At 51.8% G+C, this 14,973-nt stretch overlaps 1 protein-coding gene across 1 annotated transcript; it reads left to right on the top strand.

The window, feature by feature from the left end:
* Nucleotides 1-6,073: 6,073 nt before the first annotated feature.
* On the top strand, nt 6,074-8,968 carry LOC119109671 (zinc finger protein 668). The gene has a single exon (XM_037233394.1). It carries the CDS (start codon nt 6,208-6,210, stop codon nt 7,717-7,719), a length of 1,512 nt encoding a protein of 503 aa, XP_037089289.1. The 5' UTR covers nt 6,074-6,207; the 3' UTR covers nt 7,720-8,968.
* The last annotated feature ends 6,005 nt before the right edge of the window (nt 8,969-14,973 follow it).

Below are 14,973 nucleotides of genomic sequence, written 5' to 3' on the forward strand. Positions count from 1 at the left end.
GGCGTGACAGTCAGCTGGCGTCAGAGGTGTGTTCAGAAGGTGTCGGGCGAGAGAGACAGACAGAGACGATAGAAAGGTGGGGATCAAGCAGAACCCCAACAAGTACGGTGCTCGATCTGCGGGGACATGTGTTTGTTTCATTTTTTCCTTTGGTCACTTTCACTCCACGGATAATTCCCACTTCTGTCATTAATTCCAGTATGCTTTCTGGCCACCACAGGGCCTCGAATTTATTACCTTGAAGAGCTCCATGAATCATAATATTGGACCTAACGTATGCCATTGTCGCTGCCCACCGCCAACCCCTGCCCGCCCCGTCCCACGTCGAAGATGCGTTGGGATGTGTTGGTCCCGCAGTGGCAGCGCGAAGAGGCTAGGCGTGAAGACAACGAATCTACATTTAAACTTGCAATGCGCACCTGTATGCGAACTTGTGCATGCGCACTTTTGTCAAGTTAACTTAATCCCCGAATAATATTCGCGTACAAATTTTGCGTACCTTCACCATTCATCGGCGTATCAGTTTTTGCTTGTTTTTTGTCATATGAATTTCGCTCCTGATAAGAAATTGTGTACTTACAGTTGCGTTCAAATAATTGTGTGCGAACTTTTCAGGGCGAACTTGTGCGTGATCAGCATTTTTGTACTTTTACCCGACGAATATTTTACTTTACGAACCTTATTATATACGATTTTTTGCATTGTGAACCTTTGGCATTATGCAATTAATATACTTCATGCTTTATCCTGACCAGCAACTGAAGCACAAGCTTTACGTTACGAGCCATTGCAAAGCGAACTTTTGCTATGCGTTCTTTTGTTCGCAACCCTCGCCCGGCGGACCAATCTGATCTGACGCAGCAGGTGGCGTCACACCCGTCGACGTCAGGCGAGCGCCCAGCGAAAAGATGGCGCTGACTTCGCTGCCGTGATAGAACACGATTTGAGGCAGTAGTGACATTGGTCGCATTGGCGACAGTGGGGAATGTGCTTGGCTTCACTGTCGGCTGCTTACGTCTCCATTCGTGCAAAGCTGCTGGTTAAGAAGTAAATTCTGTACCCGATTCCTCTCATCCCGAGAAATTGTGAATGGGCGCACGTAACAATCAGCCTGAACTTTGTTTCAAGTTGATTCATCGCTTGTTCACCATCGTAAAATTGGGAACAAGCTCAAGAAAACGGGAAAATCTACCTTTATTGAGATCTGACGTTAATATTATCAACACCAAGAAACAGACAGATTCAATAGTTCGCACACTATGGTTCGTGAAGAACTGAACACCTCGACACACACCGCTGCCAGCACGATTGTCGGTGTTTCCCCTGCCAGTCTTAGTTGCCTCTTGTCTCTGCGACGCCGAGGTACTGGGAGCTAGACCTGTTCCAGATCTGTATTCTTCAGTCTTCTAGCGATTTCTTAAAATTACGTTCCAATGTTCATAGAGCGAGCGACTGACGCAGTGCTTGTGTTGTATCATAGCATAAATGCGTTGCCTGGGCAAACGTCCCGCATTTAAATGTCTCGGCCTAGGATGCAGCACAGCCTTGCAAGAAGTGCACTGCATGTTTCAGAAAATTTCATGGTGACACGACTAGTAGTCTTAGAGTTAAATTTGATTGCATTTTTCAAAATTGACAATGAAAACTGCCAACGGCACTGTCTTGCTTTTAAGTGGAGGTGCTCGGTGCTTTTATATCCGCCGCCCAATCGTATGCTCCATTTCGCCCCACGACATATTTTGTCTGCACTATGTTGCGCAACAAAAGAGAAAACAAGGGCTCCTAACTCGAAGACTTGAGTTTTTACCGCGAGGAGCTGAGTACTTCATTCAGAGACTCGAGTGTTTAATTAGAAAACTTGAAGGAGACCCACGGTCGACAGCCTGCCCCCAAAACAAAGTTGCGATAATCCTTCCGGGTGCAGTGGTGCAAGAGTGCATCAAGTGCCAGGTATTTTATTATTTGAAAACAGAACATCGCGCGCGTCAAAATGACAACATGGTGTTGCTGTATGGTTGCCTGATGACGTCCATCATGCTTATGATAGCATGTCTACGCATTTACGTTACCTTCAGGTATTTTAAGGCCCAATATTACATCACGCGTCTTTTTTTTAAATTGTTAGAAAAATGAGCCTGTGTTACTCTCGCACAATTGCTCAATATCGAATGACATAACGCAGCGTGGCTCAGTATATTTATAATGCGTTGGTTCTTTAGGTGAGTGGCTTTGGAGCACATCTAAACGCTTAGCTATGCCACCTGGTGTGGTGGCCGTGGGCGAATGCTGTGACCATCAGCTGATCCTGAGCTGTGATTCTGGAGGAGGAACACATATTGTGACGTCGCGCTTTGCCAACATAGCCCGTGCTGGCTTGATAACGTCGTTTAATCACTGCCTCGTGGCATTTTGAAGGTCAGTTATTGTCAGAATGAGAACTTCCAACGGATCGTTCTGCAGCTAAGTGAAGTTATAGCGCGTCGTTATCAATGCGGAGTACAAGTTGTTGGGTCGAGCTCACTGAACACGCGTGGTTTTCGGATCTAGAACGGGCAAAGGTTATTGTTCCAAAAATAGATCCTCATCAATCTCGTGCACCTGATATGTTGTTACTTTGTGCTTTGTCGCCGGCAGTGGATTAAACCGCCACCATAGTCGAAGTGCGAGTACGTGGCACCCACTTCTCAATGGGCCCGCGTTAAGGCGCTATTACAGCGTATACAGACACGTAACTTGTTAAATCAGTAAATCAGGTGATAAAGCTGTGACGTTCTACCTATCTGCTCAAACAAAAACTACTTTCGGCAGGCCAAATCCCTCCAGGCATGGACCCCAGTACCGTGCTTTAGAGAGCGTACAATCAGAGGTAGGCAGACCAACGGATACACGAAAGGGCTATCCGGGGCCAATCAGCTCTAGGTGCGGTGATCGGGAATCTGTAATTTCCGTAAGAGTGGAATCAAGCGCTAATTTGCCCAGAATCTGATGCGGATGTTCACAAGTGGCTGTCCGATGTTCATTGGAAGTCACTAGTCCCTGGCCAGGGAAGCAGGGAGAGCACATGCTTTCCCAGTGCTAGAGTCCCGTTTACCTGACACCTGCAGCCGATAGGGCTCATCACGCACCGGAGGGCCGCGGCAGCCATGGACCCCATCAGGTCGCGTGGGGGTGAACCGATCGATAGCCCCAGGGTGCGGGCGCACGCGTGAGACCGGGGGTCAGTGATCTACCTCGGTGAAGATCACACGTCTCCCGTGCGACCACAATGCTCAGGCAGGCCCGGCCACGGTTCATCGTGACCGTCTCACCCGCCTACGTTACCCGCACGCATTGTCCGCATGCGTCAGTCGCTTGCGTTACGCGATCGTTGCGGCCGCGGACGCGGGCGGCGTGCGCCGACGCCACTGCCACCTGACGGCTGCGAGCACAACCCTCGCGCGGCGGCGCCGCGGCATTGATCGTTCGTGTTCGGTGCGGCGGCGGCGGCGGCGGCGGCGGGCGCTGGCGGAGCGGTCTGGTACCGCTCACCTCACACCACGTGAGTACCCGAGGTGTCGGCGTCTCGTGGCCGCGTCGCCGCCGCACGGCGCCCTCTCGATCCGTGCAGCCGTGTGACGGCGCGCGGGCTGTGCGTGCCTGGCTGGGACGGCGTGGCTGAATTTCGCCGCGGCGCGTACACGGCAGCCTTTAAACGCGGCTGGTGCGTATTGATCGGTCGTGGCCCGAGGGATGGACCCGCGCGCGACCAACCGGCCGGCAACGTACCGGCAGCTGGTCTATCGACCGGCGGCGGCGGCGCCGCCGCGTCCGCGGCACGCGCCACAGTGAAATGAGAGAATGGTTAGATGATTTGGGTGGGTTAATTTGGGGAGTAAATGTTTGGTTCAAACTGCTTAGAAACACCAAAAAACTTTTAAGCAATGTTCTCCTCAAGGCGGGCGGGAAATAATTCGCATTCAGAACAGCGTTTTTTTTAATCAAAACTATGGAGCACCTGAAATATAACTTCTTTAGCGCGCTGCTCTCAGCTGTAACGTCGGGAACAAAATACTACCAGACTGAAGTACCGCCATGTGGTACTCGCCCCTCATCGGGTTTGTATTAATGCTAGAGACTTGCACAATCATTAGCGTGCAGCCAAAAATGCTGGGAGAAGGGAAACATGATATAAGTTAAGGGCATTCTTCTCAACTTTCTGCACATTCAACTGAAGGGCGATATTGTGGTAAGATAAATACATTTTCAACCTCATTTCATATTATGATACCGTCTTGGTTACAAAAGCAGTGGTCGTTGTACACAGTACTTTAACTTTTAAGGACGGCCCTTCACCGAGAAGGAGATTGCTTTGATATCAGATGAAATCTTTCAGATTTTCTTGGCACTGAAATTCGATCGCCAAGTCGTGATGCACAGACATCCACAGCGACATCCTTGCTATGACTTACCCTTTTTGGCTTCGGAGGCTGACAGCAATAAGTTCATGGCCTGCCTCTCTCACACATTTCATGAGCAATGATTGACACATATTGCCAGAGGAGAGACATCCTGATTGGCCGACGAACGCCATGCGTTGCATCAAATCAACCAATCAGCCGCCGCCGTACGCGCGGCGCTCATTTTAAGGCGGCGTATGGGACCGGCGCAGAAAACTGTTTCATCGGCCCTGCGGACATCGAACAAATGTCCATCGGCTCCATTGGCCTGAGGACAGATGGCGATCGGTTCTATTGCTTGTCTCAGTGGGGCTTCACAAACCGCCGATTAGTTATTTGGAGCAACGATGGCTGAAGGAGACGTTTGAACGGTTTTCCCGGGCAGCTGAATACGAATGCACGCGCTGCAGCATGAGCGCACAACGCCCAGACAGAGTGCTGAGACGGAGAACAGTGAAAGGTACCAGCGTGCCGTTTTCGCAGCACAAAAGAGAACGATCTTGCAAGGCTGTACATAGAACGTGAAATAGCGGTCAAATTCGTTCAGTCCTTCTAGGTAGGCCAGCAACAGGCCCCGACGTGCTTTGCTATCAGAAGCATACATCGTTGACAAAGGCCCACTGATGGTGGAAGACCCCCCCCCCCTACCCCACTCCTTCACCCAAAAAAGAAGAAGAGGAAATAACGGGATGTGGTTATGCGATGACTCAGTGAACTCTTTTTACACAAATAGTATAGAAAGGTTTTGCTAGAATTTTCTGGGTTTTACAAAGATATTGAGTGCTCCGTAAACGTATATTGTGGATGGAGAAGGGGTCAACGATTTGCATTATCGTGACCAGCCCGTGGTAATCTGGAAATGTTTAGCCTTCAATCAGAATAGATTTGCGAAAAACCATGCAGCATCGTTCTAAACATGCACGCTCGCCCGTCACGTTAGAAAAGACGCAGCATAGCGATGCAGTCTCCATAAGTCGTGTGGTATCAGCCCCGCGGATAGCATAAGGCGGTCAATGGGCGGCCGAAAATGTTGATGCATTTGACTATGAGCACCTTACTGCATTAGAGCATCGATTCGTACATCGAAAATGCATTTCGGCCGTATGTTTCACCTGTGTAATAATCATGTTGCTGTTTTAAACATATTCGTATTAGTCTGGTCTTTGAACGGTGCAAATTGATTTCGAAAGACTTTGGAAACACTTTTTCAAGACGGCCGTGCTCACGCGAGATGGGGGAGGGGGTCTGCCGAGCCCGACAGAGTGAAGCCCCTCCCCATTCCCCCTCCACGCTCGACCGATGACCCCGTCCTGTCTGACCGGCGGCGACACGTCCGTTCCAGGTGATGACGTCACCGGCGCCGCTCTCCTGCGCCGTCTGCTCAGTGAAGTTCGAGGACTTGGACACCCTACTGCAGCACATGGCGGGCCACACGGCGCCGGCACCGGTGCCGGCGCCGGTCGGCCAGGCAGCCAACACGCGCCAGATCGTGCTCAGCCAGACGGCGTTCCTGCGTCTGCAGCCGATCCTGCAGCAGAACGCCTCCAAGAGCATGGTGATGGTGATGCAGCAGCCAGCGGCACGGCGGCGGCGCGACGCGGCCGCGCCGCCGCCGCTGCGGCCGCGGCCGCCGGCCACTGATCCCGCCGACCTGGACGTGGAAGTGATCGAACCGCCCGAGCCGGAAGACCCAGCCGACAACGAGTGCCGCGTTTGCAAGCGCCGCTTCAAGCACAAGTACTCGCTGGTGGCGCACTGTCGCCAGCACCTGATGTCACGTCTCTGCGGCGTCTGCCACCGACGGTTGCCCGATGGCGAGGCGCTGGTGCTCCATCTCGAGACGCACATGGAGAAGAACTCGACGTTCAAGTGTGACCAGTGCGACAAGTCGTTCGTGCATGCCAAAAGCCTGTACGTGCACAAGCGTAACCACAGCGGCGTGCGACCATACACCTGTCAGTACTGCTTCAAGACGTTCCGCCACTGGCACAAGCACCGCGTGCACGTGCGCATACACACCGGCGAGCGGCCGTACCAGTGCGAGGTGTGTGGCTGGGGCTTTCCCCGCAACGACGAGCGCAAGCGCCACATGCGTACGCACGTGGGCCGAAAGGCGTTCCACTGCATCGACTGTGGCGTCGGTTGCGGCACACAGGTGGCGCTGATGCGGCACGTCGAGATTCACCACGGCAAGGGGAAGCGCGCGAGTGGCCCGGGACCAGCCGAGGCGTCGGAGGAGCCGGCCGACGCCGCCTCGCCGGCCGGCCGGTCAGACGAGGAGGCCGAGGGCGAGCCCGAGGACACGGCCGACGAGAACTTCGACGACCTCGACGAGCAGATCACCGTCAAGATCGAGATGGACGGCGCGGCGGGCGTCGCGGACGACGGCGACGAGGACAGCGACGACCCGCCGTACCAGCCGTGCAGCTCCGAGTCGGAGAGCGACGCCGACGCCGCGCCGGCGGTCGCGCGCGCGCTCCAGCCCGAGGTCGGCGTCGAGGTCAACGCTGAGCCGGCGCGTGACCCCATCGCCACCGACGAGCAGGTCCAGTCGAGGGCCGGCTCGAGCGCGGACGGCGCCGGCGTGGTCGTCAAGGAGGAGCCGCCGGACGCCGAGCAGATGGACGAGGGTCCGACGCGCGACCCGTGGGGCTCAGAGGACTCGGAGCTGGATGACGACAGGGCCCGTCTGCTGGAGCCAGAGGTCAACCTCACTGAGATGTTCATCGACATCGAGCGTATGCGCTCGACGATACGACGCAAGATCGCCGCCAACGCGCACAAATTCGACGACGCTGTCACGCTGAAGGCCAGGTCCTTCGTGAGGGACCCGGAGCCGAACATCGACCACATGCGGTCCATACTGCGCGCCAAGCTGGAGGAGGGCAAGCGCATCCAGCAGCTGCTCCGCCAGAACGAGGCGGACAAGCGGCGGCTGCAGGCGGACATCGAGCGCGGCCGAAAGCGGGTGAAGCTGGAGCCGACGGAGGCGGACGGCGGCGCCGAGTCGACACCGATCTTCGTATCGAAGACGGTGCCGAGCGTGCGTCTACGGCGTCTGTCGGAAACCAGCAGGACGGACGTGAGTCGACGTTGGATGTCGAGCCGGCTCTCGGCCGAGGGCGGCGAGCCGGGACGCACCAGCGACCCCAGCGCTACGCCGCGCACCCCGCGCCGCCGCTGGATCCAGCACCGACTCAACTTCGCGCCCGACGACGGCGCCATCGTGGCGCAGGAGACGCCGGCGGGCCTGCGCATGTCCACTGGCTTCGGCCAGCTGTAGAGCGCGCTCAGGGTCGCCGTGCCCGTGCTTTGGTGGTATCAGCTGCAAAACGCATTCTGGTTTACCCAGCTCTAGCCTACGCTGGGATTCGGCCTGCCGTTGAGTGCGATGAGGCGTCGGGCAGCTGCGGAGCGCACTGGGGTTTGGTCAACTGTGAGGCGCACTGAAGGCCTGTGAAGCTGTAGAACGCGCTAAATTTGATCAGATGTGAAAGCCTGGACGGTGGCGACCACCGCACACTTGCGGGCGAAGACGAGTGCACCGATAGTTACATGAAGAGCGATGACCAAACGCATGACCGAACGCACGGCTCGTCCTATTCACGATTGGTCCACTGACGAGGGAGCAGACGACCCTATGATGGACGAACGGCAGGGCTGGCAGGTCACAGACGACAGTCAGTCTGCCCGGTACGAAGGCAAATGAAGGCCTTCTTGAAAAAGGCCGGTCCAGTTCGTACTTGGCTGACGCTTGGAGACCAACGGAGGCAACCCGGTTATCGTTACAGAACGTCAAAATGGACTGGACTTGCGGCACTCAGTAAGCCCGCACAGACAGTGTTTGCTCTAGTCAAACAGCGCCGCCGCGGGCGGGTATTTCTTCGTGTGCACTGGTGCTGATACGAGAGTGAAGTGCCTGTTGCTATGGCGTGTCTAAAAATCCGACATTTAGTATTTTGGTAACTGGTATTTGGAGGACCTTAACCTGCTTAGACGGCTACCCCAGTATTAGAGAAGGTACCATTCAACGATTAGCCAGTCATTTTGACATTTCCCCCTTCGTGTAATTAGCTAAATGTGTGTGGTACGTCGCGGATCTATGCCTATTTATTTGGTATTTATGAGGATGATTGGGTATTTATTGAGTCGTATTCAAGTGAGTAGAATTCAGTATTTATTCCGTATAATAGAGATATGTCAAGTGCATGACAACTCCACTTGTGTCGGGTATTTCAGAGAACATATTTTTATTGCAGTTATGAAAGGTGTTAACACCTGCATTTATCGCCATTCATTCCACTGAACGAAACGTTCCATGAAGGTGCAACTCGACTAGTCATTTTGATATGTTGTTGCTAGCTCGTTGAGGCATATCATTTTTACTTAATTGTGCGTTGTCGTTTGTTCACTCGATTCCGTTGCTTTCATTGCCGTGCATTACAGTTACGTTTCTGTGATTTGTGAGCGTCTTACTCTGCTGATCATCCATGAGATACTTTACGGTGAAATAAAGACGTGTCCCGTTGAAAGCTTGCATCAGGTGACTTCAGCGAACCTCACTCCCAGCACATCACTGCAGGGATCGCGTCCGGTCGCTCGCCAGAATCGTCACGTTCAACGCCCGTAGTGTCGCGAAGCACGTGGGGCCAGAGAACGCTCGTGGCGTGTAGTCAAAAGCTTCTGGCTATCGTTCGTCTGTGTTGTGTGCCATCTGCGGCCATTTCCTTGATAGCGACAGTGGCGCTGCGTGGTGGTCAAAGGGTGAAACAACGTGCTCAGAAAATGATACCATGCATGATCAATCAAGGTTAGTTTGCTCAATCCCCGTTTGCGGAAACGTTAGACATCTTCCTTAGCGTTGTTTACCACGCAAAACCACACAATCAGAGAATCTGGGCTCGCCATTAAGCGTTTAAGGAAATGGGTAGTTAAAGACGCGGAAGGCGGGGCGGGGGCGGGGGCGGGGGGAGGGGGGGAGAGAGCAACGGGGCAGCTCGCTCCCCGACTTGAAAGCGGGGGGGGGGGGCGCTCCCTCCCTTCCTTCAACTTGGAGGGACTTTTGAAGGTCCTTTTTGGCACGTTATTAGCCGATTCTGAGCTGCGAATGGATTAAGCAAGCCTGAAAGTCCGTTCTGGTCTGACCCGTCGATGGTTCATTCTTGCCTATTTAGTCACCATTTTGCCCAGGAGACGGTACTTCCGAGTCTGCAGAGTGCCTATTCTGACCTAAAGATAGGCCACTATTTACTGGAGGGTCCATTCTGGCCTTTAGGGGGCCTTTTATTAGCACGTGCCCGTGTGGCCGGCTAGATACCCTTCACTCGGGTGGGGGTTCAATTTGACCCCCCCCCCCGCTGAGATCTCCGGAACTAAGCAAGCTAGAGACACCAAATTTACAGGGTGTTAACCTGTATGTAAACTTACTTAGAACAAATTTTGAGGCCCCCAGGTTATGATCTTCAGGTTAAATAAGGTCAAACAAGGTCAAATTCCAGGTTGGTCTCAAAAGTGCCCCAGAACCCAGTTAGCTGCTTCTAAGCAAAGGGTCACGAGCTCACTTAAGGTCACGTACCCTGTTTGGCCCCTTGAAGGCCATGGTGACCAAAAACATACAAGACTGCTCTTAGTTTTGCATTCGAATAAGCAACAAGGATTACGCCAGGCAGTATGTTCCTAAAAAACGAAATGTCGATCTGGGTCATCTGAAGTCAATGATCTATTTTGACCTCTAGCAAGTCAGTGAAAGATGTATAATGCGGTTCCTGCTATCAATAAATTCGAAACGAGCACCAGAAACAATCCAATACGGCAAGCCCTAAAGAAATACAACAGGTTGGTTTTGACCTGGACCTGACATTCATACCTGACCTTCGGTCGACGTTATTTGCCCATTCAATATTTGTGTTGTATAAGAAAGCATTTCAGAGATGTATGGCTTCGTCAAACACTCAGTTGTTGCATCAGATTGAACAATTCCCTAGAATTGCCTTCGCTGAAACTGTGGCCTGAGTTTGACCTGCTATAGGTCAGAGACTTTACAATGTGCATCTAGTCCGGAAACCATTTCGGGAAACCTTCGGGGGGTCCATTTTACCCCCCCCCCCCTCCCGAGCGCGTATTAACTGTGGAGGGTCAACATTGGCCCATACAAGGCCCATTCTGGCCCGTATAAGGCCCATTCTGGCCCGCGGAAGAGCTATTACTGACTACAGAGGGTCCATCTGGCATGTGTGGGGACTCATTCAGGCTTGTAGAGGGCTCATTACTGAATGTGGAGTGACCATTCTAGCCTGTAGATGAGCCATTACTGGCCGTGGAGGGCCCATACTGACCTGTAGAGACCCCAGTCTGACCAGCAGAGGGTCCATTATTGGCTTGAGATGAAGGACATTTCGTCCCAACCCGTGGTCCCCAGCAGCTGCCATTCTGGCGATTACGGGGCAATGACCTCCTGGTGGATTTCGAAGGCTGTCAGAGGGACGCATCGCACACCGTTCCCCTTCTTGATGTGACAGGCTCCCCGGCCGGGACATCTGGAAACGCAGCGTCCCTCACGCGTTCAAAAAGATTAAAGGATCGACACGGGGAGTCCAATAATTGACACCAAGACACCAGTTCGACTTGTTGGCCTATAGTTCGAACGGTGCGGAGGGCCGTTTGTTCGGTACAGGGGCCTCCGACAGACACAGGGACTTTCCATTGTCCCACTGTGGATGTAAGTCCCCGCATCGTCATCTCGCAGGTCTTCTTTCATACTGTCGAGAGGACGCGACCAGTGCGAGAGGCCCTTTGACATTCGGGGTCCCCTCTCTCTGTCCGCATTTAGCAAATGTGTTTCTGGCTGACCTGGGGCTCGTTGCCAACACAGGGTGCACTGTTAGACACTGTGATCCCTGACTGGCATAGGAGATCCTTGGTTGTTTCAGGGGCCCCGAGCAGTGTAAGAGGCCTTCTAATTGACATTGGCAGGCCCCGACCTTACCTTTGCTTGGGCAAGGGGCCATCCGGGGCGCAGACCAGCACAGAGCAGACCGCATTCGGCATTGGTGGTGTCAGTCAGCTAACTGATGAAGAGGCCCTCTCTGCCCTAAGGGGCCTCTGATCTTTGCAAGAGGTACTCTGACACATATGGGGGTCCGGCCTTCCAGGTTGGACTTCAGGCATCGGGCATCAGTTGACTTGCCATTGACAGTTGGCTTGCCATTTGGACCCTCCGATCGGGTCCTTGATCGTCAGCTCCAGTGGGCCCAAAGGGCCCCTCGGGACCTGAGGACCTAAGGACCTCAGGGAGGGGGATGTGGCACGCTCCCCAGCACCACGTGCGCCCTTCATGGCCGTGCCTTTGGAACTTGGTTCTTCGTGAAATTGTTATTTTGGAGTCATTTGTGATGCACTCGGCATTTTTCTTCATTGTGAAATGAAGGCATTGGAACCATTTATAGCGCCAACTGGAATGAGGTGCCTCTGGAAGCTGAATGCTATGACAAACCGAAATAATAAAAAAATTGGTCCCCTTTCGCCGGACAGGCCTATCAAGAATGTCGTCAGAGGGAAAGGCACATAAATTGTGGTGCTCCTGGACTTTTGCGTCCCTTGAAAATGATGATCCTGGGCCCTGTAAATCGCCCGCCTAGATTTTATGCCCCTTGAAAGTAGAGGTTATCGATGCCCCACACTAAAGGTTTTGGTTTGGTGCCCGCTCGTCCAATGATAGAATCTTCGGTCTCATTAGGGTGGGAGATTAGACATTTGTTATGCCCCGCAACTTAACGACCGTTAAGAATGAATGTTTGGAGCCTTTTGTGCTGTCCCTGGAAAATCAGGTTGTGATGGGGCTCCGGAGTGAAGGTTTTAGTGCCCCTTCACCACACATTCTGGTGCCTTCTTGAGGCACCAAAGCCTCATAGGGCCCAACAGGGGCATGACCACATGCCCTTTCCCCCCCCCCCCCCCCCTCCCGCGTCCATTCCTGGTCACAATCCACTCAAAGGTTTGGGATGTTAAACTGAATAACTCAGAGTACGTTGTTGACCCAGAACGCTCATGACTAACTTTGTTCCTGTCCTACACAGCAGAAGTGTGGTTTCCTTCTCAGCCAACTTTTCAGGCTCTAGAATTTCCAACTTTGACGGAGACGTAGCCATTTTTCGGCTTACTCTGTAGACAAAGTGGGGCCAGGGGATAAATTTTATATCTAAAACTATTGGCCGCAGTGGAGTAAAGTATTTAATATTTAGTAGCGTCATTTTTCAAGCCCAATGCGCATGCGTACTTTTCTGAGTCGGCGGCCGCCATTGCCAGCGTGTTGGCGGTGTGAGCTGGGTTCCCGCGCCAGTAGTTGTGTGCTGCGTTCGTTGTCCACAAGTCCAGACATCGTACTGTGTTTGGACAAGTAAAAGCGTGAAAATGGCGGACGTTGAGCAGGCTGATGGAGATGAGGCGTCATCGCCTGGACAGCAGGACATCCCCGCCAAGAATGAACAGAGGGAAGAACCGCCTGAGTCGGAGCCTCATAATGGTGGTCCCGGCCATCACATGGATCAAATGGATGATGGGCCTGGTCCTGACTTTAACGGACCTATGCGAGGAGGGTTTTGGGGTCGAGGACCGCCGTAAGTGTTGGACTTATGTGCGCTCTGGAGAGTTGATGTTTGCCTGTACTGCTACCTGGCTTCCAGTCCACAAACCATGACAAACACCAGTGAGATGTTAAAGGTAGACAAGATCATGCCTAAAATGTGGCAGTTAGCTGCCCCATGTGGGACAGGTTTTGCTAACCTTGACTACCCTTTCTTTTCCTTCAGGTGCAGTTAATGAATTATCAGTTAAGTCCCTGTATTATCATACCGGATGAATATGTCACAACATTTAATGATATTCTTGGTGCTCCATTTCATTAATTTGTTCCACAAAATTTTGATGTGCCACCCCAAACTAGAAATTGTGCCCCACCTCTGCTCCAACAAGACCTTGTTGGCAGATGCCATGGGGTGCAAACTGTCCTGACTGTTGCAGCCTAGGCAGCACAAAATACATGCTAAGCTGACCATGTTAGGTTTAGTGTAGTGGTAAAATGTTGCCAAAAATTATGGTCCCTGTGTACTCAAAATGTGGCTGCCATAAGTTTAGTGTAGTCCCAACAATTTCAGTGCATGGAGAGCCAGTGTTGAGTTGAAATGTAGCAGTTGTTCTGATATGAAGTACTCCCAAATATGTCAATTGCTGATTGAAGTTAAACAAGCTCAAAATCAGTGTAATTTAACATCAGAGTATGGCTTACATATATGCCAGATACAGAGCAACATCTTCAAATGGCCATGTGGGAGAATGGAATAATTTTTGCCAGACCATGGTGTATGTAGCCTTTTCCAGTGTGTGCTCTCAAGATTTGTGGCTCAGACTGCAGTCCAGGGTAGTGAACTCAACCTGAAATGATATATGTAAATCAGGAAAAGTGAAGAATATCAATTGTTAAGGCAACATTACAGGAGAGAAAATCATACTTTGGAGCAGGGTACAGGGCCATGTGCCCCCCACTTCCCTAGTGGTTTCATAAAAATGCATATTTATATCTTGATATTTAAGCTGGAAAAAGAGAAGTCTCAATTAACCTGAGGTCACATGGCAAAGGGTTGAGGAGTGTTGTTGATGAGGGTGGCATCAACATGATAGGATGACTCATGCACTTTTATTTCCAGGCTTAATTTAACATATATGATGTTCAGTCTTAGAGACTTGATTAGTTATGATCATGTTTAAAGAATTACCTTCTATAGTTCAACCATTTGCACATGCACTATTGATTACAGTTGGATTACTGTTACTTGTGGATAGATAATTCAGCATCCTTCAAGATAAGCAGCATCCTCACAGGAGTTTACCATCAGAAATATTTCAAACATACTCTGGTGAAGTGTTGGGACCAGTCATCTAATTGTTACACAAAGGCAAGTAAACAGTTTAGACAGGAGGAGTTGGAGTAGACACCAGCAAATTATCAAAATGATGAACTGACTTAATTGTGTTTAAGTCCAAGGTATTCAGCCCAGCTAGTTGCTTGCCTTCAAATTTCCATCGCTCTATGTTGGGACAGCTAGTGCAAACCGCATGTCAAAGGGATGCAGATAGCATAGCAGTTAACATATCTGTGTGCACCTCTGCACATCTGGTAGACCAGAGGTACCAGGCTTGATGTCCTGCAGTGCCAGCCCTTCCTGCAAGGGGGAGAGGGAGGCAACATGATAAAACAGTAGTCTAGTGTGTCTTAAAGCCCTAATGATGATGGCTGCATGGCAAAGGCCAGTAGTTACCTAAGGTCAATCTTGCTGAAGATTTAGATTAGCTTGACAGAACTTAAATGGTGTCATCTCAGACTGTGGCTGAGAGGAGTCACACTGCTGTGGATTGCAAGATAAAAGAATCCCTTGTTCACTTGTAAATGATTATCTTCTGCTTCATTTTGAGTCCATATTTTGCACTCAGGCCATCACAATAGGCACACAGGCTTGTCCGTCTGTTACCTCTTTTATGCATT

Source organism: Pollicipes pollicipes, unplaced genomic scaffold (genome assembly GCF_011947565.3).
Source record: "Pollicipes pollicipes isolate AB1234 unplaced genomic scaffold, Ppol_2.1 Scaffold_7231;HRSCAF=8579_pilon_pilon_pilon, whole genome shotgun sequence".
In the NCBI taxonomy this organism is placed as follows: domain Eukaryota; kingdom Metazoa; phylum Arthropoda; class Thecostraca; order Pollicipedomorpha; family Pollicipedidae; genus Pollicipes; species Pollicipes pollicipes.